The 26,046-nt window shown below is 42.3% G+C and overlaps 2 protein-coding genes across 3 annotated transcripts in view; one reads left to right on the top strand and one right to left on the bottom strand.

The window, feature by feature from the left end:
- PREPL (prolyl endopeptidase like) overlaps positions 1 to 6,814 on the top strand; it is a 57,866-nt gene extending 51,052 nt beyond the window's left edge. The window contains exons 15-16 of one of the 2 annotated variants that reach the window (XM_053311969.1): positions 2,895 to 2,977; positions 5,809 to 6,814. In XM_053311969.1, coding sequence (XP_053167944.1) covers positions 2,895 to 2,977; positions 5,809 to 5,865 — 140 coding nt within the window. In that variant the 3' untranslated portion in view covers positions 5,866 to 6,814. The remainder of the gene's footprint in view (positions 1 to 2,894; positions 2,978 to 5,808) is intronic. The other variant, XM_053311959.1, reaches the window with a different exon arrangement.
- Positions 6,815 to 7,076: 262 nt separating this feature from the next.
- The window catches only part of SLC3A1 (solute carrier family 3 member 1), a 37,604-nt gene continuing 18,634 nt past the window's right edge, over positions 7,077 to 26,046 (bottom strand). Inside the window, exons 4-10 of the mRNA XM_053311935.1 lie at positions 24,327 to 24,452; positions 21,654 to 21,773; positions 19,240 to 19,364; positions 15,030 to 15,225; positions 12,944 to 13,090; positions 10,194 to 10,310; positions 7,077 to 7,655 (exon numbers count right to left, since the gene is read on the bottom strand). Of these exons, the coding sequence (XP_053167910.1) occupies positions 7,215 to 7,655; positions 10,194 to 10,310; positions 12,944 to 13,090; positions 15,030 to 15,225; positions 19,240 to 19,364; positions 21,654 to 21,773; positions 24,327 to 24,452 (1,272 nt within the window). The 3' untranslated portion in view covers positions 7,077 to 7,214. The remainder of the gene's footprint in view (positions 7,656 to 10,193; positions 10,311 to 12,943; positions 13,091 to 15,029; positions 15,226 to 19,239; positions 19,365 to 21,653; positions 21,774 to 24,326; positions 24,453 to 26,046) is intronic.

Genomic DNA, 26,046 nt, shown 5'->3' with positions numbered 1-26,046 from the left:
CACACACACACACACACACACACACACCGCTCCTTCTATCTAGGTTTTCACTAAAACACAACCAAAAATCAGGTGCACGCACACAGTTCCGGAAGTTGGGTAGGACCTATTTCCTTCTCCATTAGCAGTCGTATGAACAGCCATTATGACTGATATGATGAAGAAAATTACTCAAAGTCATCTCATTGAAATTAAAAGGACAAAATAACCCTTGCCTAGCTTGTCCTTTTAGTTTGAATGGGACTGCTTTGGCTGATATGATGAGGAAAAGTAGTCAGTGTCAGCATCTACGTGATTTTTCAGCTTTAAAGCAAAAATCCCATTAATCTAGCAAGCCATTGGTGAAAATTTGATTTAAAATACATAGCATATGCATTGATTTTCCATGGCTGCCATGATATCTCAGTGCTCCAGATATTTTGGTAAATAGTATAGCGCCCCTGTGGTTCAGTAGCTAGAGTTTAGCACTTGGAAGTGAGAAACCTGTGTTGACATTTCTGTTCTGAACCATTTCATTCATTACTTTTTGTACTCATGAACTGATTCCTGGCTTCAAAACGTTCATAAAGAGCAACATTTCAGAAATGCTTTGATATGTATAAAATGTTCTGGGCAGTATAATACACATTCACAGCAGATGGATAAGGATGCACAATTTGTGGACTTGCACACCATTCATAAATGATGCTGTTGGCAGCACTGAGAGTATGACGTACACAAGCACCAGTTCCCAAGTACAAAAAATAGTATATGAAGCAGCCCTCACAGAATAAAACAATCACATCCCCTAAATTGGTAAATAATAAATGGTCATTAAAATCTATGGCAGGAAAAAAAATCATCGTGATATAATAACAATGCAGTTGCAAATACAATCTAGAATGGTATACAGGAGAAACTTGTTAATCGCGGACATGGTATCCGTGGTCTTGCATATCCGCAGTCAGGTAATTGCCACCCAACCTCAGTATACATGGAAAAACTAGCCATTTAAGGGGTTAAGACTCACATATCCACAGGTCAGGGATGGATGGAAATGACCTCTGAGGTCACTTTTTACTTTTGGAGGTATTGCTGGACAGAGCACAGCAAGGCACTCCCCCTGCACCCGCCAATTTCTCCCACTTTCAGTCCGTTTTTCATCCCATTTTCACCAGCCCTTTTGAACCTCTCTATCTTTTTGCCCCACTGCCTCAGGAACCTAGCCCCCCAATTCCCATTGCCCTAATGCCCCGTTATCTGTGGTTTAACTATCCTCACACTCACACCCAATAGAATGGAACCCCTGTGGATAATGGGGTTCTTCTGTATTGATACCACATACTATCTATGGTATATTTTAAATCACAAGAATTCACTTGCAACTTCCCTTTGCCTCTGGTTTTTCAGTCTCAGGTAAATAGCAAAAAAAGAGGTTTATTGAGCCTTGGGCCCCCATAAATGGCTAGTGGGTGCCATTTCAGTTGGCAGATCCAAAGTTGTGCAGGCCAACTATAAAGTGGTTTCCATTAGAGCATTTCCATTGTGTCTTACCTATGTCTAGCACAGGGCTGCTCAACTTTGGCCCTCCTGCAGATGTTGGCCTACAACTCCCATAATCCCTGGCTATGGGCCACTCTGGGATTATGAGAATTGTAGTCCAAAAACAGATGGAGGGCCGAAGTTGAGCAGTCCTGGTCTAGCATCTCCATCTCTGGTGATGGTAGATATTCATAAAGCAGAAGCTCCAGTTTGCTTAAAGTAACTTCCGCTAAGCATTTAAATTTACGCAATCCATATCCTCAGTCGTCATGACTTTAATATAGATCCAGCCTCCATTGCATATGAGACTGCATATGAATATTGTTGCATATACCCCTGCTAACTTGGCAAAGAGGCACCTTTTAACGTGGTGATTCTCTTTATTTAGCAGAAGGAGAGTAACTGGCCCTACCCACCCCCAGCACAGTACCTCCAGTGACTGTTGCTGGTGTCTATCTTATGTTTCCTTTAGATTGTGAGCCCATTGGGGACAGGGATCTATCTTATTTATTTATTATTTCTCTGTGTAAACCACCCAGAGCCATTTTTGGAAGGGTGTTATAGAAATCAAATAAATAATAATAAATAAAATAATATGAGACTTTATTATACAGGTGGCCCTCGCCACCTGCGGTTCCAGCAAATGCGATTTCACGTATCTCCGGATGGGTCTTAGAGACCCAATTTCTTTATCCCTGGTGTGAAAATAAGCTAAAATTTGCCTATTCGCAATTGCCGGGTGATCAGAAATGACTTCCAGTGTCACTTCCAGCTGCCATTTTATGGCACTGAGCCCTTTTGATGTTTTCTTTTAAAAAAAATAAATCTGAAAATTTGACTGATTGGGGGGGTTGGGGGAGGGGGTATTTCTGGAGCTCTGCAGCCCTGGAGATCAAGGTACTGTGCATTTCGATTCTTATTTCTCATCACATCCTACTTTTTAGGCTTTTTAAAAAAATGTTTGGCACCTAACCCCCCAATTCCCATAGAGTTAAGGTTCTGTTGTTTGTGGTTACTTTCTTTGCTCATAGGTGAGAACGGAACCCCCGCGAATAATGAGGGTCACATGTACTAATGGGTTAGGGGTAATGGTCCTTATTATACTAGTAATGGGTAAATTTTAAGACATATGAATCACATTTTTTGCTTAAGAAATGAACTAAAACGTTTGCCCATAATGCAAATGGGCTGGATGAACAGGTAGAATGCAGCAAAATATTTTGCCCATCTTAATCACTGGGCGAAATGATTGCTCTTTTTCATGCTCTCCCCCCACCCCCAACTGGTTTAGTGTCTGCTTGTTTATACCTAGGATAGCAGCTTTTTTCCTCAATATTGATTCATCCTCTGTTGGCCTTTTATATTTGTTTCAGGACTTCAGATGCCTAATATTATCTTAGATGTTCAGCCAGGAGGCAGTCATTGTGCTCCATCTTGGGAAGATTCTTTAAATCAGGTATCTTCACTGTGCACTTCCTGCAGTTGACTGAAATGACCCATAATAAAGTTCAGATCAATACTGCTCACCATTGAGATAATTACCATCCTATTTGGAGTAAAAACAGGAACCTCAATTATGAACACTAGAGGAATAATTTGTGCATAAATCCAGGATGTTCATAATTCTCAATGGTCCTATCATTTACTTTCAAACTTCTCCACCACTGGGGAAACTTAACCACCCACTGCCCATTCCGCCTGCCAGCTCTACATGCAAACACCTCTTCTTTCATTTCCTTCAGAACATAGACCTAACAGCTGTGGAACTCCCTCTCACAGTTTCCTTCCTGATGACCCTATGGAATGTTCTCAGGGGAGATACATTTGCAGGGGTGGATTCACTACATATCCTGCTGACCTGTGTGTGGACTGAGCATTACATTGCTAACCATACCCTTATCAAGCAGAGGAAGCCTTACCTCTCGAAGTGACTATGGTGGTAGCAGAACTAGCATGGGTTTAACATAAGAACGTGAGAGATTTATTTATTTGTTTATTTTATTTATTTATCAAATCTGTACACCCACCCACCCAAACTTTCATCTCTGGGTGGTTAACAATAGCATAAAACAAGTTAAAACCATATACAAAAACTAAAAACAACTTAACAATTTAAAAATAAACCAGAGATTAAAACCTAAAAATTTTAGGAAGCAGAGAAAGCTTGGGCAAAAAGATGGGTTTTCAGGTGTTTTTTGAAAATTGTCAGAGATGGGAGGATCGTATGTCAGCAGGGAGTGCATTCCACAATCTCGGGGCAGCAACAGAGAAGGCCTGTCTCTGTGTAGCCACCAAACGAATTGGCGGTAACTGGAGATGAACCTCCTCAGATGACCTCACTGGGCGGTGGGGCTCATAGTGAAGATGACTCTCTCTTAGATACCCAGGGCCTAAGCCATTTAGGGCTTTATAAGTTATAACTAGCACTTTGTATTTTGTCCAGAAACCTATTAGCAGCCAGTGTAACTCCATCAGCAAAGGAGTAATGTGGTCTCTCTGAGATGACCCAGAGACCAACCTGGCTGCCACATTCTGAACCAACTGAAGTTTCTGGACTACATACAAAGGCAGCCCCACTCCAGAAGTCAAGTCTGGAGGTTACCAACAGATGTATCACTGCTTTGAGGTCATTGATCTCAAGAAATGGACCCAGCTGGCGTATCAGCCAGAGCTGATAGAAAGCACCACTGGCCACTTTCTCAACCTGAGAAACCAGGGAGAGGTGTGAATCCAGAAGTACTCCCAGACTGCGAACCTGTTCCTTTTGGGGAAGTGTGACCCCTTCTAGAGCAGGTAGATCAAAATCATCTCCAGAGTTCTGACCCCACACAATAAGTACCTCTGGATTCAGCTTCAGTTTATTGTCCCTCATCCAGCCCATTACTGCTTCCAGGCAAGCATTTAGGGAGGATATGCCAGCTCCTGAAGAAGTTGACACTTATTTATTACATTTATAAACCGCCGCATCCAGAGGCTCTGGGTAGTGTACAACAACCGCCCATGGAGAAATAGATCTGGTTGTCATCAGCGTACTGGTAACACGCAGCTCCAAATCCCTTGATGATGACCTTGGGAAACCACACAACCAGGAGCTAAAGGCATGCCCCCTCTCCTGTCATTGCTCTCCCCTGCAACTGGAATTTGGAGGCATCCTGCCTCTGAACATGGAGCTAGCCTACATCCATCAGAAGTAGTAGTCATCGATGGGATAATCATATGGGTTATCCCATGAAACTGAAGGTCAGAAAATTTAGGATCAACAAAAGGAGATACTTTTCACATAGCATGTCATTAATCTATGGAATTCTCTGTCACAGGATGTGGTGATGGCCACTAGCTTGAATGGCTTTAAAAAGGGCTTAAGACAAATTCATGGAGGACAGGTCTATCAATAGCTACTTGTCTGGTGGCTATAGGCCCCCTCCAGCCTCAGAGGGAAGATGCCTCTAAATACCAGTTGCAGGGGAGCAACAGCAAGAGAAAAGTCATGCCTTCACCTCTTGCCTGTGGGCTTCTCAGAGGCACCTGGTCGGCCACTATGTGAAACAGGATGCTGGCCTAGATAGGCCTTGGGCCTGATCCAGCAGGGCTGTACTTGTGTTCTTCTCTTATGTTCTCCATGAATTTGCCTAAGCCCGTTTTAAAGCCATCCAAGCTGGTAGCCATTTCCACATCTTATGGCAGAGAATTCATAGATTAATTATGCACTTTGTGAAAAAGTTCCTTGAAATGTGAATTAGGACCCGCTATACTCATTACTGATGGTTCATTTTACACACAGTTATGAATCTCAGTATACAAAAAGTAACATGTGAAAATATTTCATCCCTGCTTTTTTCTATGGCGTTGTAGTCTATATTCAGAGTGTGGCTATGAACTTGGCTTTTTCACACAGATACACACCCCACTTTCTTCAGATGCTGGGCATGGTGAAAGGAAGCAAAGCAATTTTGAAAGCATTTTGTGACACCAGCTTCAGAGTTGCTGCTGCTGTTCTGATCACAAGCTGTGTTATACCTGACAGTAATGCTCAATTCACAGGAATCTTTTCTGATCTCGGTGAAAAGCCCATTACAGCAGCTGCCATTTTCTGAAGAGAATTGGGCAGGAAGAACTGATTACTCTTCAGACTGCAGGAGAACCCACATTATTATCCCCAATGTAACAGGAGCACGGATGGCATTGGAAGGGGTCCAGCAATGGAGTTGGAAATGCTGGAAATATCTCTGTGGAAAAAGATTAAGGGTCTGTTGTTCTTTAACTACAACTTTTTTTTAATTGTTTTAGGTTGCAACTCAGCTAGCATTTCTGTACAAAGAACTTGGACTTGACAAGCAGGAATGATTCGTGAAGCTGAAGTTTGTGTCCCAGTCACTAAAGCAGAGGAAATAGTTTTGACTGCATGGGAAACTACCGCCAGTTACTTACCCACATGTTTATTTCAGAATCAGCGGAAATATTTCAGAGTAATTACCACTAATTTGTGATTTCATTAGAAACCGAGAAGGTCATAATAATATTTTTTTAATTCCTCCAAACTTTCTTTTTACTGAATAAAAGCATTATTGCTTTTATAAAACATCATAAAAGCAGTAGAACCATTACAGATGCATTCCTTTTGATCATCCTATACAATATCCCCAGGTTTTACAATTATCTCTACCTTCTGGGAAGGTGGGGGTGGAGTTTAGGGCACTTGTGTAATAAACAATTTCTGATAAGAGATATTGCAGGGTTTAATAGTTAGTGGAGATAGATCTGCCTCAGAGTTGCAGTGGCTCCGACTTGCTACAGCTAAATGGGCAGGAATATACTACCAGAATAATATTTGAAATTCACGGGTAGCAATTCTGCCATCTCTGTATTTACATTCAAATGAAATCACGCACATGATCCAAGTTGTGGCTGATATATACAGAGCACAAATGCACTGATGCAGTGGGAAAGCAGCCTAACACACCTTCTTAAGGGCAGCCCAGGACATATTTTTGAGTGGCACAGAGGGTTTCTTGGGGAAGAGAGGGCATCAAAAATTGCTGCTTCCCCATTGCACCAGTGCAGTTAGAGAGTTCTTTTAGGCTGCTCTCTTGCTGCACCAGTGCATCCTTGCTCTGTATGTCAACCACTGAAAGTTTTGTACAAAAATTGCATCCAAATGTGAAGGCATTGGTTTGTAGGGATGGGCCCGGAACGGTCTGGAGGCCATTGAAAAAGCCTGCGGACTGGTCCGGACCTGGGCGGTTCGGTTCGGGTTGGGGGGTAGCTTTAAGAGCGGCGGGAGGGTTTACTTACCCCTCCCGCCGCTTTCCTGCTCTGGCGCCGTAATTCTACGAGTAATTGGGGCGGCAGGATACCGCCCCAATCCTGGAGGTATCTTGCCGCCCCTTCCCCGCTGTTGCTGGAAAAAACTCCCAGGAGTCCTTTGTGCGCGCGCACGTCAGAGACGTGAAGCACGCGCACGATGTCTCTGTGATGTGCGCGCACGCAAAGGACTCCTGGGAGTTTTTTCCAGCAACAGCGGGGAAGGGGCGGCAAGGAGGTATCCTGCTGCCCCAATTACTCCTAGAATTACGGCAGCGGGAGGGGTAAGTAAACCCTTCCGCCGCTCTTAAATCTACCCCCCACCCCAGTGCTGGACCGCAGTTGGTGGTTCCGTGTACACCCCTATTGGTTTGGAATACAAATAGGGCCACTTAGCAATACATATGGAGTAAATTGAAGGCCTTAGAATAGCATGCCTTTTCTGCAACAAAACACTTCTCTGTGAAAGCTTCCATCTTATGGAGTGGTTTGCTTGTCCTGTATTCCAAGATTAGTCCTTCACCCTTTTCAGTTTTGATTGTTTTGGTATTTACAGATTTATCGCTGTTGCTAATGTTGGTACTTAGCTTTATAACAGCTTCTGAGGGAAGGTCAGGAACTATAGTCTGCAGATCTGTTGTAGTCTCCAGTCCAAAGTTTAGGACCATCATGAAGACTTTATCTAGGCCATCCAGTTCTCTCACATACACAAAGACATTGCTGTCATTCCAAATGTAACACATCCATCCCCTATGGATTGGAAGCTCATTAGTCCGAAGAGAACTGAGCTCTCGATACAAGTTGAGCGTAGAATTCTGGTGAATCTTTTGGACCTGAAACATAATTGATGCAGCAATGAGTCATTTATTAGATGCTGAAAACATAATCATTTCTCGTATCACTGCCCACTGAGCACCACTTCTTCAAGTACACCTCCCTCAATTGACCAAAGGTCCCCTGTTTTCTTAGATGACTCCACTCAGTCTCCCATTGTTTTTATAGACTTCCACCAAATACTCTTATTTTTATGTTAATAAATTTCAATACATTATCATCTCAATCCATCATTGCATAAGTGTTTGTTTTCCCCCAAGATTTGGGGGTTGGGGGTTTGTAATGTTGCCATATACAAATCAGGCATCCTTTAGTTTGGTTATAGTGCCAACTGGTGGCATCTAAATTTGAGAAATTATTTGATACTCTTTATAGTGTTAAGTGCCAGCAACTAATAACAATTTTCAAAAATGGTAATATGTGATAATGGCTCACTGACCATGTGATATTTTCTGATCATTCCTCCGTTTACTACAATAGGATTGTTTTTGTTTCTTAAATTGTAAAGTATTTTATATTCCCTCCAGTTTTGAGGCTTATTATATTCCAGAAGGGCACCTTTATTGAGATGCTGGCATTATAAAAATCTTGTACTTTGCAGAATTTACTAGTTGATAATGTGAAATTGAAACCTATTCAAATGCTTATAAAGGAGTCCGTTCAAAAACTTCCGTGGTTTCAGTATATTCAAATGGTTTCAACATGAATTACATTGACAAGGAGGGAAACTTAGGGATTTGACTGATTTTGAAAAATTAATTCAAAAAAATCCTGATCATTTGCTTGGTACAGTCTATACATTGTTATTGAAATATGATACTGAAACAGAACAAGTAAAGGTGTGCATGATTTGATTTTAGTGATTGGGAATATCAGTGGTAGAAAGGTATTAAATTTACCCTCAGCAATAATTTGCGGGAGAATTGGTATAAAATGTTTTTTCAGTGGTATGTAACTCATGACTGTTCATAAAACTGATAGCAGTTTCTCAAGAGTGTTGGAAATGTAACCATCACATAGGGATTTTTTATCGTATGTGGTGGACATGTGATACCGCCCAATCATTTTGGAAACAAATACATTCTAAAATGGAGCAAATTTTGGGTATCAAATTTCCTTTTCTACCAGAAATCTTTCTTTTAAGTTTGACAAAATCTTATATTCCAGTGAAGTATACTGAATTGTCTCTATATATGATCACGACAGTGAGGATTCTTTATGCTGCCAATTGGCGTTCTTCTATAATCCCCTCTTTAGCTGATTGGTTTATTAAATTATGGGACTATGCCTCTGTTTCCAAAGTTTCGACTTATGTGAATAACTCTCCTTCAGAATCCTTTTTATTAACTTGGGAACCTTTCATAAAATATGATGTTCAACAAGGTCATTGTTTGTTTCCAAGATCTGGTTTTGATTTGTGATCTATGATTTCGTGATTGAAATCCAGTTGGTGTAAGTAGTCTTTCTTGTTGTTCTTTTATTTATTTTTTATTTCTCTTTTTACTTTATCCTGACTATTGATTCTTGGCGTAAAACTTTGTATGCTTTGATTTCAAGAAATTGAATTTCTTTTTTCTCTGTAATAAAAAAATAACTAAATTTATATATTTTTAAAAAATATTCAAATTGATTAATTAAGGGGAAATATTGAAATGACATCCCATGCATGTCTACTCAGAATGAAGTCCTATTGAGTTCAATGGAATTTTCGGTGGAGATATATATGCATTGGATTGCAGCCTTAGTTAATTGGCCGGTAGTCCTAAGTAAGATGGATGCACATAGGTACACACAGGTTTCCTGTACTAGTGATTGCATGTTTAATAGGCAAGTTATGAGATGATCTAGTTCCTCTGTGCACTTGGCACAGGTGAAGAGAGGAACATTGAAATAGAAGTCACATTTACTGCACTTCATCTGAGGGATTTTACCTTGCAGTCATTGGCTGACATACTGCACAGCTTCCCATGGATCCAAAAGCTTCCAAGCCACCAAACAATCTGTGTACACTGCTTGTGAATGTCGGCCTGTTTCATGTCTCTTAAGGAATAGCACTTACATTTAGCAATAGCACTTACATTTATATACCGCTTTATAGCTGGAAGCTCTCTAAGCGGTTTACAATGATTTAGCATATTGCCCCCAACATTCTGGGTACTCATTTTACCGACCTCGGAAGGATGGAAGGCTGAGTCAACCTTGAGCCCCTGGTCAGGATTGAACTTGTAACCTTCTGGTTACAGGGCGGCAGTTTTACCACTGCGCCACCAGGGGTTGCTGGCGCGCCACTACTACCATTATTCCCCATGGCAGTGGCAACATGGGAGAAGTTACCCACTCCTTAGGAGGTACAGAATAGCCCTACACTTGCAAGCAGTGAGCATGGGGTGTTTGGTGGCTCAAAGCTGCACATATACCCCTCTCTTGAATCTCTGGGGCACTCACAATATGTCAGCCATTGCCCTGCAAAATAAAATCCTTTTCCCCCCTTTCCCTGCTCCCTTTTGGACTAAGTTAAATAGAACTCTCATACTTACTTTCACATTTACATTTGGATAGTCAGGATTTACGGATAACCAGGTTGAGTTGCCTTCAGTAAAGCCACTATGAAGACTGTCATCCCATTGCATAGGCGATTTTTCTGGAAAGCTTGCCTAAACAAAATAATAAATAGCACTATTCATTGCTAAATGAAATGTTTTGTTGAAAAAATGTACCTGTAAGAGATGGCTTTTGATTAAGAGATGGCCCATCTCACTTTGCTAACTGGGCAAAAAGGTACCTTTTGAAAATGGTGGCTCTCTGATTTAGCAGGGTTTGTCCCTAACCAAACCCAGAATTACATCCCTCCCAGGGGCTGTTACTGGTGTCTCCCTTGTATTTCTTTTTCTATTGTGAGCCCTTTTGGACAGGGTACCATTTTTCTCACTCCTTTTGCTATACAAACTGCTCTGATTACCTTAATTGTTTATTGAATGTTTTTCTCATTTGCAGTGTATTCAATGGGCTATACATATTCCAAATAGCTATAATAATTAAATGCAAGTCCCCAAAATTTGAAAACTTAAAATAAATTCTAGTGTACAAATGGTGGCAGACCTCACAAAGTGCTGAGGTGCTGCTTGTGTGATTTTTAAGCATACCAAAACCATTTGGCCAGAATTATTCATACATGATCAACATGGAAACAATATAGAGGTAGAGCAGTCATGCAGGAAAAGTAGGTATAAGGCAGCCTAAAACAGGTTCTCCCTCTCTAACATTGTGTTAGCATCTGATTGTTCGTTGATTATAACCCTATTCAGACATTGTTGTACAGATGTCTGTACACAGGTACATGTTTTTGTGTGAATGTCTGTACAGACAGAACCTATGTTCTTTCAAAAAGTGAGCCTAGCTACAGACCCTTCAACTACATGATATGAAGATTACTGCTGCACCTGTGTTCAACATAACATGTGAATAACTGTACCTGTGTACACTGTATACTCATTGTACAAGAGTGGAACATAATGTCTGAATGGGGCATCTGTCTCTGTGCTAATACTGAAGTTAACTACTATATTTCTGTGAACATCTGATGGGTAGGAGGAAGCAAAATAGATAAGCTACCAGCATGGGCATTAGAAAAATGAAAAACTTTGAGGAAAGTTGGACTGTTTGTTCTTCAGCATTGAGAAAGGGAGTAGGGATGTGCGTGGAACTGGCAGGGGCCAGTTCGACGGCTGGGGGGGATAGCTTCAAGGGTGGGGGAGGATGCACTTCCCTCCCCCCACCACGTTTACTTCACCAGCACACGATTCCCTAAAAGCCCGTCAGGGCGTCATTGCGCACATGTGCACACATCGCACACACCCGACGTGCGCAACATGCCCAGTCATAGTTACTACTTCTGGTTATGTCCGGAGAACATCAGAATGGGGCAGCAGGGAGGTACGCTGCTGCCCCAACAAGCTTTTAGGGATTTGTGCACCGGGGGGTGTAAGTGCATCCTCCCCCGCCCTTAAAGCCACACCCCCATCATCGAACCTTCGAGCCAGCCAGGGTTCAAACCGGTTCGGAGGCCCGTAAAATGGCCTCCGAACCAGTTTGTCCACATCCCTAAAAGGGAGAGGCAATCAGCATAATGCTAAGGCGTTAAGAAGGGGAGCACATGTCTCCCTGCCAACAGTCTCTGCCTCCTTAAAGAGGCCCATCTTGTACTTGGAGAACCGAGCAAATTAAAAAAAAAAAAAAGGCTGATGATAGCAGTAGTTCATGTAGGGTTGTAAGTTGCACCACTCTACTACTGACCAACAACCAAGAGGTTCATATCAGCAGACACAACCAGGCGTTAATGGTGGTGGTGAAGGTTGGACTTGGAAGTACTAAACAACTTTTTGTGATGCTCAAGAATACTTGGAGATCATTACAGACTGATGCCATCTGTTCAACAGTGCTCTCCAAATATTCGAGGGCAGTCACAATACAAGTGTATTTGCATTTCCTAGTTCACCACTGGCACCTAATATTATCAATGTGAGCTTCTTGCCTATCGCAATTGCTATTTAGCTGCATCCCCATATAAGAACATAGAAGAGCCCTTCTGGATCAGACTGGTTCATCTTCCTGCTTCCCACAGTGGCCAACCAGATGCCACTAGGAAGTCTACAAGCAAGGCATGAAGCCCCCAAACAATAACTCTATCCCACTGCTGCTCCTCAGCAATGATATTCAGAGGCAGTGTGGCCTAAACATGGAATTCCCATATAGTCACCCTGACTGCTAGCCATAGCCATTGATAGAACCACCCACCAGGAATTTGTCTGTTAGTGACCATCACATCTTGGGGCTTAAAATTCCATAAGTATGTGTTGTGTGAATAAATGTTTTGTTTTGTCTGTCCTTTTTTTTTTTACTGCCATATACCTTTGCTGGCTATATGTAGGGAATGAGAAAGTAATGTAGTATAATTTGATCCACTAAAGTAACTTTTGCTGCAGGAGACAGTCTTGGGACTATGTAATTTAACTTTAGTTTCTAGAACAGAATACACTGGTAGTCTTTCACTTATTTATAAATAGAAAATGTGAAGTAGTTCGACAGAGCTGTATCCTAAAGTTTCCTTAGGATACAAGGAAGGACTTCTGGAGGAAGGACTCCTTGTTACAGAGCAATCAGGAAGTCAATCAGCAAGGTTTTACTACCTATGTTTTACAACATATGAAGAAAGTTCCCTTTATGTATGAGGTTTGGTTTCCTCAGCAGCACTTACTGTACGACTGGAATTCCAGATTTTTTAACTCACAGTTTCTGATGTATCATCTTCCATCCCTATTTCTTCACCATAGTATGTTGTAGGTGTTCCAGGAAGGGTTAAAAGAAGCATGTTTATAACATTTATGTATTCCTTTCCAATCCGAGAGGAGATACGAGCACTGTTAGGGTCTCCAACCTAAATTAAAAGGAACTTATTTTATAGTAATTTCTAAGAAACAACACAATTCGGCTAAGAAACAACACAACACATTTGCTACAAGGTATCGACCCCATAAAACCCACATGTTGGCCATATCATGTTGTGCTTACAATAGCAAGCAATTAATGGCCATTTATAAATGAATGAAGTTTGCATTTACAATGAGATAAGCATATTTTTTGAAAAAATGACCTTTGCTGTAGAGTACTTGGATAGATTATATCTCCAAGGGAAAAATCTCATTTTATTTTAATCTTAATTTTATTATATTGATCAAGTGCTTTTGTGCTTTGTAATGACTGGTCAATATTCACAATAAAGTATTTTAATATTGCTTTCTGCTAAAAGAACTTTTGCTCCATGCAGGGTAAAAGGAATAAATTGTTCTGAGGTCACTAAATACAAAGGAATGGTCTTATCAAATCTAATCATCAAAGCTACTTACATGTGTGCAACAAAATATTAGATTTAAACAGCAGGGTACCTTTTTATAATATATAGGCAGAAAAAGGAAGATTGAGCAGACACAGAGAGCATCAACACTGTGATAGTTAAAACACTTTTCAGTATGCTATATTTGAGGGTTGCCATATTGATGTTTAGGCACAGAACCATGTGACTAGTAGAAAGAGAGAGCACTGTAGAGCATGCAACTTTGAAATTTAGGGAGTTCCAACCTCAATTCAAGATGCTAACTGTTGCAGAGTGTCATATATATGTAGTAAATAATGAACATACTAGTAACATTTCAAAAGCAGCCTGAGATGGAAAGGCGGCTGCAATAAAATCCCTTCTCAGTCATGAAGTTCATTGGATAGCCCTTAGTCAGTCATGATTTTTGCTTTTCCCCCATATGTTCTTCCCCGAGAGCTTTGTTCTACATCTGAGACCCTGCTCTGGATTCCACCACCAGCAGAGTATGGCAAATATCCATAAGAAGCAGGGCCTTCTAATTTCATTAATTTAATTAATTTTTATACTGCTTTCCTACAACAGTGTTCTGGGTTGTGGCACCTACCCTGGAATGCCCTCCCTAGGGAGGCTCACCTAGCCCCCACACTTAGTGGCTGACATCCTAACAAAGCATGGTGGCTCCTAACATCATCGCCCATGCAGCGCTAGCCCCTGCCCTGCACTCCATCCTTCCAAAGTACAAACATTCTGGAGCAACCATGCAAATACTCATTGGAACTCACCTGTGTTCCAGAAGCACTCCAAATGGAAATGTGTCATTTGACCCCGAGTGATGTGCTTTAACAGAGTGCAGGCAACCTCCAGAAAGTATATGCAATCTTGAGCAAGATTGCACATGCTTTGAAAGCACAGAGACCAATGCGGTTTAATTAATTTTTTAAAAGTAATTGATTAAATAAGAGAGCATGAGGCGCATAGGTACTGATGTCATCAGCACTCCCACTTCCTTAGAATGTCAGCCATGCTTTTAAGATGCCAAGTGAGAACTGGGTGAATGGTTTGGGGTTTTGAATTATTTCTGGTGGAAATTGAGAGTGGGTTTAAAAAAAAAACTCTGCTGCTATATGAGATTTTTTTGTTATGTGTCCCCCACCAGCTTAAAAAAAAAATCTAATGCACTTTCTGTGGCCTATTGTCTCCTGTTTTCTAGTGCTTCTTGTGCTACTGTGGTTGCTGTTGCAAAAGCACGGTGTATCAAGTTTTCAAAATAATAAATAAATTATTACTCACCCTAACTGCCCTCACAAAAATATAGATTATAAGGAAAATACTAAGGATAATAATCTCATGTGTGCTATCATGAACACCTTGCAGGAAAGGTAGGGATACAAACACAACAGACACATAAATATAATTAGCAATTGTCTGGCCACAGTTGGAATCATAGAATGTTGGGTGTGAGCTGTCATAAGACCATAAGGCCTCAGGGTCAAAAGCTTACCGCCCAGCTTGGCCACTTCCCTTGTGGCATATTCTTCATCCACAAAGTTACCATTTCAAAAATATCATTTCCTGAGATTTCTTTCATGTTCATAAGATAGAGGTTAAAAGGAAAATCTGCTTCTTGAATAAAAGATGTCCCATAATACATCATTGTCCCCTCAATGCTGTCCTGGTAGGCCTCTGTGCCCATAAATCTTCAAAACAAGAAAAAAAACAACCCACATAAAACTGAATTTACTTCACAAAATTGAAGTCAGTGTTTTTTATTTAATATAGCAATCACAAAAGAAACACTGGTTCTTTATATAACATCCCATTGAATCCCAGCCATTCTTTATATAACATGGTTCTTTATATAACATCCCACTGAGTCCCAGCTCTACATGACAAGTACTTTAACATCAAAGGCAGTGTAACTGTTCATACTTTCCTTGGAAGAAAGGCAGTATATAAATTGAATGAATAAATGAGTAAATAAATAAAAGTTTACTAGTGAATCTCACCTATTTAAAATAGCTCCTAAGGTAGCTTCCCTCCTCACGGTAAAATATCGTTCCAACCCGGGATTATTTTCTACTGAAAAATGTACAGTACTTCACCCAAGGTTGCCATCATGAACATATGCAGCTGCTTTATACTAAATCAGACCATTGTTCCACCTAACTCAGTAGAGGAGGCCCTAATTATTTGCTGAGGTTCTGTTCTCACCTACAATTGCAAATATGGAAACTGTAAATAATGAAACCTTAACTCTAAGGGAATTGGGGTTAGGTGCCTGCACAAAAAACAAGTTGTTCTGGTAAGAACTAATCTGCCTACTTTTGTTTCACTGTAATCTTAATTGATAATTACTATCCTCACAAGTTAGCCCACTTCAGCCTTAAATGTTCGCATGTCTGCCAAGATGAATTGGGGTGGATGGCATCACCATAAACTATGCCACTGAGCCCTCCTTATGTGTCCCTAAAACTGTAGCAAATTTGGTTCAAATTGGTTAGGCAGTCCACAAGTTAGCATACTTGTGCCTCAAACATTCAAGTGTCTGCCATCTTGAACTGGAGTAGATGACATAATCACAAACTATGCTGTTGAGGTGTGCCTATGTGTCACTCACTACAACTGTACCAAGTTTGGTTCAAATCGGTTAGGAGGTCCACAAGTTAGCCCACTTGTCCCTAAAACATTCCCATGTCCACCATCTTGAATCAGGGTGGATTACATAATTATGAACAACACCATCGAGGCATCCCTATGACTCCCTTCAGCTGTAGCAAATTTGGTTCAAATTGGTTAGGCGGTTCACGATTTAGCCCACTTGCACTTCAAATGTTCACACGTCCACCATTTTGAACTGGGGTGCATGACATCACAAACTACACCGCTGAGGTGTCGCTACCACTGTACCCAATTTGGTTCATATTGGTCCAGGCATTGCGAAGTTGATAGTGGCACACACACACACACACACACACAATGCCAGATGAGCTCATAAGTGTAGGCTAAAAATTGCCAAAAACAAACAAAAAATGTGGGGGGGGGGAGCAGAAATAAAAGTAGTACAGCACAGTACCTTACTTTCCAGCTCTCCAGCAATGCTCCACCCCCACCCTCCACCAAATCTACAAATCGGCTGCTTTTTGTAGGCTTTTTTTAAAAAAAAAACAAGAGTCACAAAATGGCTCCGCACTGCCTGCAGACAGGAAATGCCACCAGAAATTACACTGGAAGTCACTTCTGGTAGCCCAGGAACTCTGGCTAGATGAAAATTGCCTATTTTCAATACTGCAGACGGATAATGAAACTGGGTCTCTAAGATCCATCTGCAGATATGCTAAAAACCGCAGTTGCCGCAGATAACAAGGGCCAACTGTATTGTCTGCACCAAACTTGGATCCCCAGATGTTGACTACAACTCCCATCACGACCCAGCCACAATGGCCGAAGAAGTTATAGTCCAACTATATTGGGGGATCTAAGGTTGGGAACCCCACTAAGAGTGGTTCTTCAGGATATCTCCTAGAGGTCTCAAGAGACACTCAGGATTGCACTGGAGTCTTCTATACACAAATCATGAGCTCTTCCACTGAGCTACAGCCCTTCCCTAAGGGGAGAACCCACTGAGAAGAAAAAATAATTGGAATAAGCTTATCACCATTTATAAACTTTATGGAAAATCGCTCTCTGCAATCATGGTATGTTGAACCCTGGGGGCTGAGACAAATATATCTCGTAGCCTCTCCAAATTGTTGCCATTGTTTAAAGAAAGATGTATCCCAAGATACACATTTTGAAGGTGCAGATATTTAATAGTAGAAGACATAGAACTGTCATTTTTTAAATACTTAGAAAATTTAGCAGAGGCTCAAAAGCATGAATTAGTTTTCTATTTGCATACAGCTGCAAGAAAATTGAATTAATTCCCCATTTGCTCAAAGCTACAAGAATATTGATAGCACAATGTTGGAATAAACCTGAAATCTCATTTATAATATCATTTATAATATTGTTGGAAATAAAATATTGGATGCCAATAAAACATCTTAAAACATAGTTGTGCAGTGTCTATTAAAGATGGGAAAACAAAATATGTAGATAATGGATTGTATCCTAGCTGTTCACAGAAGGAGAGTTGTGCTCATTCAAGGACCACTTTCTAAGGACCTCTTGTGTGGGCACAACTCTTCCTTTGGTGAATTGAAGCTTCTTGCAGCCATGTAGAACCTTTATGCAAACAGTTAGAATGCAACATAATGCTAGGATAATGGACAGGTGTTTTTTTTCTTTCTTTCCCAATACTGGAAAAGAAACAGCTCACATGGAATTATTCTGAAACACTGGAGTTATTTTATCAATAGTGAAAAGTACTGTATTTAACCTGAATCCAAAACTAAGTTTTGCCGGCAAGTTATTTGATGTTATATTGCTTCCTCATAGGAACATAGGAAGCTGCCATCTACTGAGTCAGACCATTGATCCATCTGGCTCAGATTTGTCCACTGGCAGACTGGCAAGGGCTTCTCCAAAGTTGTAGTCTCTCTCAGCGTTATATTGGAGATGCCAGGGAGGGAACTTGGAACCTTCTGCATGCAAGTGCTTTTCCCAAAGCAGCCCCACTCCCTAAGGAGAATACCTTGCAGTGCTCACACGCATAGTCTCCCATTCAGATGCAAACCAGGGGAGACCCTGCTTAGCAAAGGAGACAATTCATGTTTGCTACCACAAGCCCAGTGCTCCTTCTGCAGCCGTACTTCTCAGTTCCTCCCTGACATCCTTGGCAAAAGCTCTCGTTCAGAGCCTGGCTATTTGCCACCTTGACCATTTCAGTCTTCTCTTCTTCGATCTTCCACTGGCTTACTTCAATCCCCACCCCTCTATCCAGCACTCTACCACCAAAATAATTTCCCGCATGCTCCTCTGATCATGTCACGTCCTCCTCAAATCCCTTCACTGCTTCCTGTCTGCGTCTGGATTCTACAAATGCTCCCCCAAAGAGCCTCATTTCTCTGCTCTTCTATCCCATAATGTTCCTACCCATGATCTCAACTGCCCAAAGGAGGAGGCATCCCGGCTCACCTCGCTCAATTTTAGACTCTATGTGCCCTTTGCTGAGGCCAGGAGGCTTCTCCCCAGAGGGGAAGGAAGGGAGTGCAGAGGAAGCGGGTGGAAACAGTAGAATTGGGGGCGGAGGGTGGTCATCTTAAATTCAGAGTGCTGCTCCTTTTGGATAAATACAGGTATAACCTGTGCTTAACCTCTATTTTTTAAGGGGATCATCTTAAAGTGGCCGTCTTCTGTTCAGGTATGGACACTAGTTCTATAGATAGTTAAAAGTAAAGTGTGCCATCGAGTCAGTGTCAACTCCTGGTGACCACAGAGCCCTGTGGTTGTCTTTGGCAGAATCCAGGAGGGGTTTCCCATTGCCATCTCCCATGCAATATGAGTTGATGCCTTTCAGCATCTTCCTATATCGCTGCTGCCTGATATAGGTGTTTCCCATAGTCTGGGAAACATACCAGCAGGGATTCAAACTGGCAACTTGCTACTCAAGTCATTTCCCATTGTGCCATTAGGTGGCTCTGTAGATAGTTAGATTCAGGTAAATGCAGTAATAATAAGAAGTTTAGCCTGCTTCCTGAGGGAAGCTGCAGCTTTTAACATTATTTTTAAAAGAACCAAGTGACTGGTTAAGAATGTCACAATATCGTTACCTGTATCTACCAGGCTCACTGCTGAACTTATCCATGGTGTGTCGAAAACTGCGGACTATATCGTGCATGCCAACCTGAGTGGTGGTGTAGTCATGATACAGTTCAGAATAGGCTGTGATGCTGTCCTTGAAGAGCAAAGGGAGAGCTGCAATTAAACCTCAGACTCATGGCACTTCCGGAGAGAAACGGACATCTGAGACCATGGTGGCGATCCAGTGTCCTTGTGCACCCCTGAGCTTCCCTCTTAGAAGTCTCCCTCATAATGCTCTTTTTCAGATCCAGCAAGTTCAAAAAGCAGCATGGGGATGTGGGGCAATAGCTTTTAAGAATGGACATGGTGACAGTGTGACTGTTCCCCTTTTAAAATGTTCTTGCAGCACATCTCAAAACTACTTCTTTCACTTGGGGCCATTGTGGGAGGCCTAGAACTCTGAAGAGCACTCATGAGGTCTTCAGGAGTGCAACCCCCGCAATTTGTCTCCTCCTAGTTGAATAAAGTGCCAGATAGGCCCAGAAAATACTACACTGTTGCGGTTGCCCATCAAATTGGGATATGCACACACAGCTTGTGAGCCAGGAGTCCATCCTCAGGCAGCAGAGCAGGGGAGGCTGTGTGCACACACAGTGGCCTGAGGGGAACAAGTAGCTATGGTGGCTGCGGCAGCAGCAAGGAAAGGCGTGGTCAACCGTTGCTGCTGCTCGGTGCTACAGAGGCCATTGGTAGAGGAAGGCAGGCAGGTGAGGGACGGGCCTGAGCCTGTCAGCATCCTGAGGGGAATGAGCAGCCATGGCGGTGGCAGTGAGGAATGGTACAGTCAACAGCTGCTGCTACTCCTGCAGGGAGGAGCAGGAGCAGAATGGGGGTGAGGGTAGAGAGGTCTCTGGGGTTAGGGGGCTGTGGCTTGGCCATTCGGCGCTGGCAATTGAGGGGAGCAATCAAGTACTAGCGGGAAGAAGCTCTGCGTGGGTTAAGCTAGTATATATTTATATATATATCTATCTCAGAATGCAGGTGGCAAACCCCGCCCACATAGTGCTTTACCAGAGGTAACAGAGCAGAAACACCATGGTGATTAGGCAGTGGAGATACCATATGCAGATGGGGGGAGGAGCCTGTGAGAGCAGAAGCACCATGGTGATTGGGCAGTGGGGATTTCATATGCAGATAGGGAGGAGGAGCCCGTGATTTTTAAAGTCATTTGGAATGCAACTGACTGGTTGGAAGATGTAGAGGAGAGAAGTTGGTTGGCTTGGTTGGAGAGGAGAGGAGAGAATGTGTGTGTGTGTGTGTGTGTGTGTGTGTGTGTGTGTGTGTGTGTGTGTGAATGAGATAGTGAGCAGGGGTCTGTGAAAAGAGGGATCATGAGGGAGGAAAGAGCCCCTTCAGAAGGAGGCTGCCACTGTGTGAATTAGATGAGGAAACAAGATGGACAAGATCTGTTAACTCAGGAAGGGAGGGAGAGGGAGGGAGGGAGAGGAGAGGGGAAGAAAGACAGAGGGGAAGAGTGAGTGGAGGAGAAGGGAAGAGAGAAAGAAGGAAGGGCGAGGGACGGGCCCGGGTCTGTCAGCGGCCTGAGGGAAATGAGTGGCCATGGTGGTGGCGGCACCAGTGAGGAAGGGCCTGGTCAACTGCTGCCGCTGCTGCTGCTCAGGGCTACCAAGGCCATTGGTGGAGGGAGGCAGGCAGGCAAAGGATGGGCCCGGGCCTGGGTCTGTCAGCAGCCTGAGCGGAACAAGTGGCCATGGCAGTGGTGGCAGCCATGAGGAAGGGCCTGATCAACCGCTGCTGATGCTGCTCCTGCAGGGAAGAGCAAGAGCTGGGCTCGGGTGAGGGTGGGGAAGTCTCTGGGTTTAGGGGGCTGTGGCTTGGCCAATTGGTGCCAGCAACACTGCAGCCATGACCAAGAGGGGTGAGGGGGATGGAGCAACAGGGTGGAAGAGGAGCAGGAGCACAGCTCAGGTGAGGGTGGAGGGATCTTTTGAGGTGAGGGGGCTGAAGCAGGGGGGTCAGGGGGGCAATCAAGTAGTAGTGCGCAGATGCTCTGCACGGGTTAAACTAGTATAGTTTAATAGGTGTTTAGGCCAGAGTAGTGCATGTTTTCTGTCTGACCATCGTCTCTGGTCAAATCAGTTTTGAAGGTTTCTGTAGCACTGCATCCATTACCTTGGGGAAAGTCCAAACAAATAACATTGATACAACTGGCATGCATTTGGTGGCTGCAAGCCTATGCAGAATCTACCAGATCAAAAGCCTAACCTGGCTACTGACATAACAACATGCTTGTTATCCAGGATTCCGATGACTGCAGCACCTATCAAGGAAAGATGCACCACCACTAGCAAAATACAAGAAAATGTTATTTGGGCTAAGTCCATATAGCACCTGGAGGAGGGAAAAGCCAAAAATTGGTTACCGGATTTTGGGATTTGTTCACTTGAGGTTCATTTCTCAGGTGTGTTGCTTCCAGAAGGAATTTAACAGCATTAACACTAAATCCATCTATGCCCTTGCCAAGCCAAAATCTGATGATATCCTAAATATAAAACAGAGATAAGGAATCAATATGCTGATTTCTACGCAGTCATGCTTATAGACAATACAGGTGGCCCTCATTATTGGTGGGGGTTCTGTTCTTGTCTATCGGTGTAAATATGGAAACCATGAATAATGAAACCTTACCCCATGGGAATCTAGGAGTAAGGTTCCTAACCAAACAAAGGGTCAAAGCAAGCGGGGGGTGGGGGCAGAAATAAGAGAAGAAATGCACAGTACCTTATTCTCCAGCAATACCCTCCAAACCCCCAAAACAGTTAAAAAAAATTTTAAACCCAATAACATTGGAAGTCATTTCCGGCCACTTAAAAATAAAGAAACCAAATAAACCAATAAAAACCAATAAAGAAACTGGGTCTCTAAGACCCAACCACGGATACACAAAACTGTGATCCACAAGTCCATGGATAACGAGTGTCACCTGTATATTTACATATTTACCTATACACATAAACTGATGTTTCAGTAATCAGATCTTGGTTGGCCTGAAGTCCTAAACCCCACTGCTATGGTGCTAAATGGCATGTACTCTTACATATCTTGAGGCAGTGTCCCATCATGATTGCTATAATTAGCCACTGACTGACTCATATCATCCCACTCACAGACTCATTGGGTCTCTCAGTTTTGACATTTCTTTCCACCAAAAGTGTACTCCAGCTAATGAAAAACCATCTTATAGCAGAGTTTCTTAACCTTGGGTCCCCAGAGGTTGTTGGACTACACCTCCCATCATCCCTAGCCATAGCCTTTGTGTCTGGGGATGATGGGAGTTGTAATCGAACACCATATGGCGACCCAAGGTTAAGAAAGCTTGATCTACAGAATCATGTGATAATGCTTTCCCTAGACTGTATCACTTTACATTGCTAGAGGAAGGGCAGGAGAAACCTCTGCACACAGAAAATTACTATGCCAGGAGAAAGCATAGTCTGACACACTAGTTTTCTGTTTGCAGGGAATTTTTCAGTGCAGAAGCCTTCAGACATGCACACCTCCCTTCTACCTGCAACTTGAGGTGGTACAATAATCTGGTTGTGTCCTACCCTACTCCTAATCTCTTGCTCCACCTCATCACTTAACTAGCACTATCGCTTAACAAAGAGGTCCCCTTCTTCCAAGGACAAGCAGCTCTGAGAAGGGATGGCATGGAGCAGACAATCTGTAGGGGAAGGATATTTAACCCTTCCTCTCCTGCCACTTTTTTTCATTCTCACAATTAATTCCACCCCCCATGAAGATCCAGATAAACATTTGTTGGAAACCCTATTCATACATTACATTATCCCTATTCAGACATGATGTTCAGCACTCATACTAGTGTACAGCAGTACAGATCTGTACACAGGAACAAGTGTTCACACGTTATGTTGAACACAGGTACAGCAGCACACTTCCTAGCTCTACCATGCATTTGAGGGGTCTGTACCCAGATTTAATTTAAAATGAATGCAGGTACACACACGTATAAATGTGCAGACATCTGTACACTTGTAGAACTGAATAGGGCTTCTGTGAGTACACACAGGTACACATGTACAGGTTTTTGTGTGAATGACTGTGCACGCATTCATTTTAAATGTAAACCTCAGTACAGGCCCCCTCAAAAGAAGAAAACAGACAAAAATGTTGCATGTCCATTCAAGATAACATGTGAATAACTGTACATGCACATGCATATGTGGCAGGCAGTGACACCCTAAGCACCCTTTCTCCTCACCACTTCTCCACTCAAAATTGCCCCCTTTTGAAACTGCTTGTCTTGTTCCCAGCAGCAGCAGCTGACAATGTTGTAATTCATGCATTCACATACTATACAGAAGTCCCATTCATTTGTTTTTTTTCATGCCTTCAGTAAAGATGTGACTTGGGAGATTCAATTCAGGGTCAAAAATGGTGGTCTAATCACTCAAATCAATTTGAGTGATTCGAGATTGATTTGTCAAGGCAGCCAGCCAACCCGGCTGTTTTCAATGAATCAATTCAAGTTTTTGCAATTTGATTCGAGCTAGAATCAAGTCACAAAAATTTATTCGGGCACACCCCTAGTAACTGGGTTACTCTTTATCCCCTTTAGAAGTAACATACTTAGAGATCTGCTTGGGACAAACAAAGATTTTATCAAATAACTCTACCTCTGGTTATGCTAGTCTAGGCACTACGGTTAAATTTCTAGGTGCCATGGCTCCCTAGCACTTGAAATTTGTCAAGGCCGATTTTAAGCTACTTGAGCTGATTGACTGCTTGACTGGCTTATTTTTGTGGTTTTCATAACATGCCATGATCTTTATAGTCCTCTCTATTATTTTTATTTTATTTTATTTTTAGGAGTTGTAGACCACTACAAGACCTCTTATAGGCTGGGAAATAGGATACAATTTTTAGAAATAATTCCATGTTCTTGATGGAATGTCTTCATTCTCATCATTCTCCAGATCATCAGTTCACATAAGAACTACTTTAAATTAATAATATTTCTTGATGGGAGAACAGTTCAGAATTTCTTAATGGTAGGATTGCAACTGATACTTACATGAATTTCTTCTTGAACATCTGGGTTACGGAAATTTAAATCGGGCTGTTCTGTTCCAAACTGATGGAAATAACACTGTGTTCTCATCTCATCATACTGCCAACTGGAGTTCCCCAGCACGCTCACCTGATTACATAAGAAAGACAATGTGCTTTTTTTCTTTATTAAATTAGGAAAAAATATGTATATAGTCGTTTTCAACTAACAAAGTTCTCAAAGCGATTTACACAGCAAAAATAAAAAATAAAAAATAGATGGTATCCTGTCCTCAAAAGACTCACAATTAAAAAACAAAAACAAAATTACCAAGGAAAGATAAATAGGGAGCTGCTTTATAATGAGTGAGACTATTGGTCCATCTAGCTCAGTATTGTTGGCAGTAGCTTTCCAAGGTTTCAGGCAGGGGTCTCTCCCAGCCCTACCTGGAGATGCCACAGAGTGAACCAGGGACCTTCCACGTGCAAAGCAAATGCTCTACCACTGAGCAATGACCTCATCCCCATCAGCAACACCACTGGAAGAGATGCAGTGTGGGACTGAAAAGGGATAGCTGCTCTCTCCCTGCTAAATCTCTCTCTCTATATATAATTTTTGTAAACGTACCCATCGCTAATCCCATGCGTGGCAGCTCTTGTGAGAGTTCGTGAGTGAGCTGCCAATTAGCAACGGGGACGGGCTAGCCAGGTGGGCCGAGGAGAGGCGGTGGCGGCGGCCGGGCGGGCGGGCCGAGGAGAAGCGGCCGCCGCCGGAAAACTAGGGGCGCAAATGCTCTGTGCCAGGTCAGCTTCTTTTATTTATTTATATACTGTCTGATATGTGCATCTCTAGGTGATGTACATAATTTAGAACAAATGTAAACAGAATAAATAAATAAAACAATTTTGCAGAATAAAAACTGTTTAAAATCAATTTTAACTAAAAGCTTGAGAAAACAGGTGCATCTTGGGGGCCATTTAAAAAGCAATCAGAGATGGAGAAACTCTCATTTTGACAGGGCACGTATTCCAGAGCCTTGGGGCAGCCACAGAGTACCCTGGATCTTAAGTAGCCTAGACCAAAATAACAGTACTACCACTTTAAAAGAGGACTTTTTGCCCATTAGCAAATATTTTGGTCAGATTTTTAAAGTTTCATCATTGTTAGTTACTAAGTTAACATCTATACACATAAACAAACACTTTGATGTAAAATCAAGAAAAACCATGATTTTTAAAAAAACCCATAATTTGCCAAAAAGTGGGGGGGGGGCCGAGGGATAAAACAGCAGATAAAGCTGGCAGAAGTAATAATCTCCCCCCAAATTAAAAGGCCAGGAAAATAAGGAGGTCTTCACCAGCCACCTAAACAGCAGCAATGTGGAGTGCCTGGAAAGCCTCCCTGGAGAAAGAACCCCATAAACTGGGCACTAGCTGAGAAGACCCTCTCCCCAATCACCCACCTCCTCCCTGACACTTGTCAATCAGTGGCCCAACCAAAACAAACCTTACCCTGTGGAAATAGGAAGGCATCACATGCAGTGGGGAGCACTCACTAGTTACAGGAGAGAGATACTTGCGGGCTTCTTCCTTAATTGGAGTTACACTCCTGAGCTTGTTTAGGAATGTTGTTTCCAATTAGAAGCAGGAGACAGAGGAAACTGCAAATCCCATGCTACCCAGCATGCACAGCAGTGTGCTTTTTAGTCTAAGAGAAACTGACAAAGCCTCTCCTCTATACAGTG

This window comes from Hemicordylus capensis, chromosome 1, assembly GCF_027244095.1.
Source record: "Hemicordylus capensis ecotype Gifberg chromosome 1, rHemCap1.1.pri, whole genome shotgun sequence".
NCBI classification, from domain to species: Eukaryota; Metazoa; Chordata; class Lepidosauria; order Squamata; family Cordylidae; genus Hemicordylus; species Hemicordylus capensis.
The sequence above is the reverse complement of the archived record's forward strand: the minus strand, read 5'-3'. Positions and strand labels throughout refer to the sequence as shown.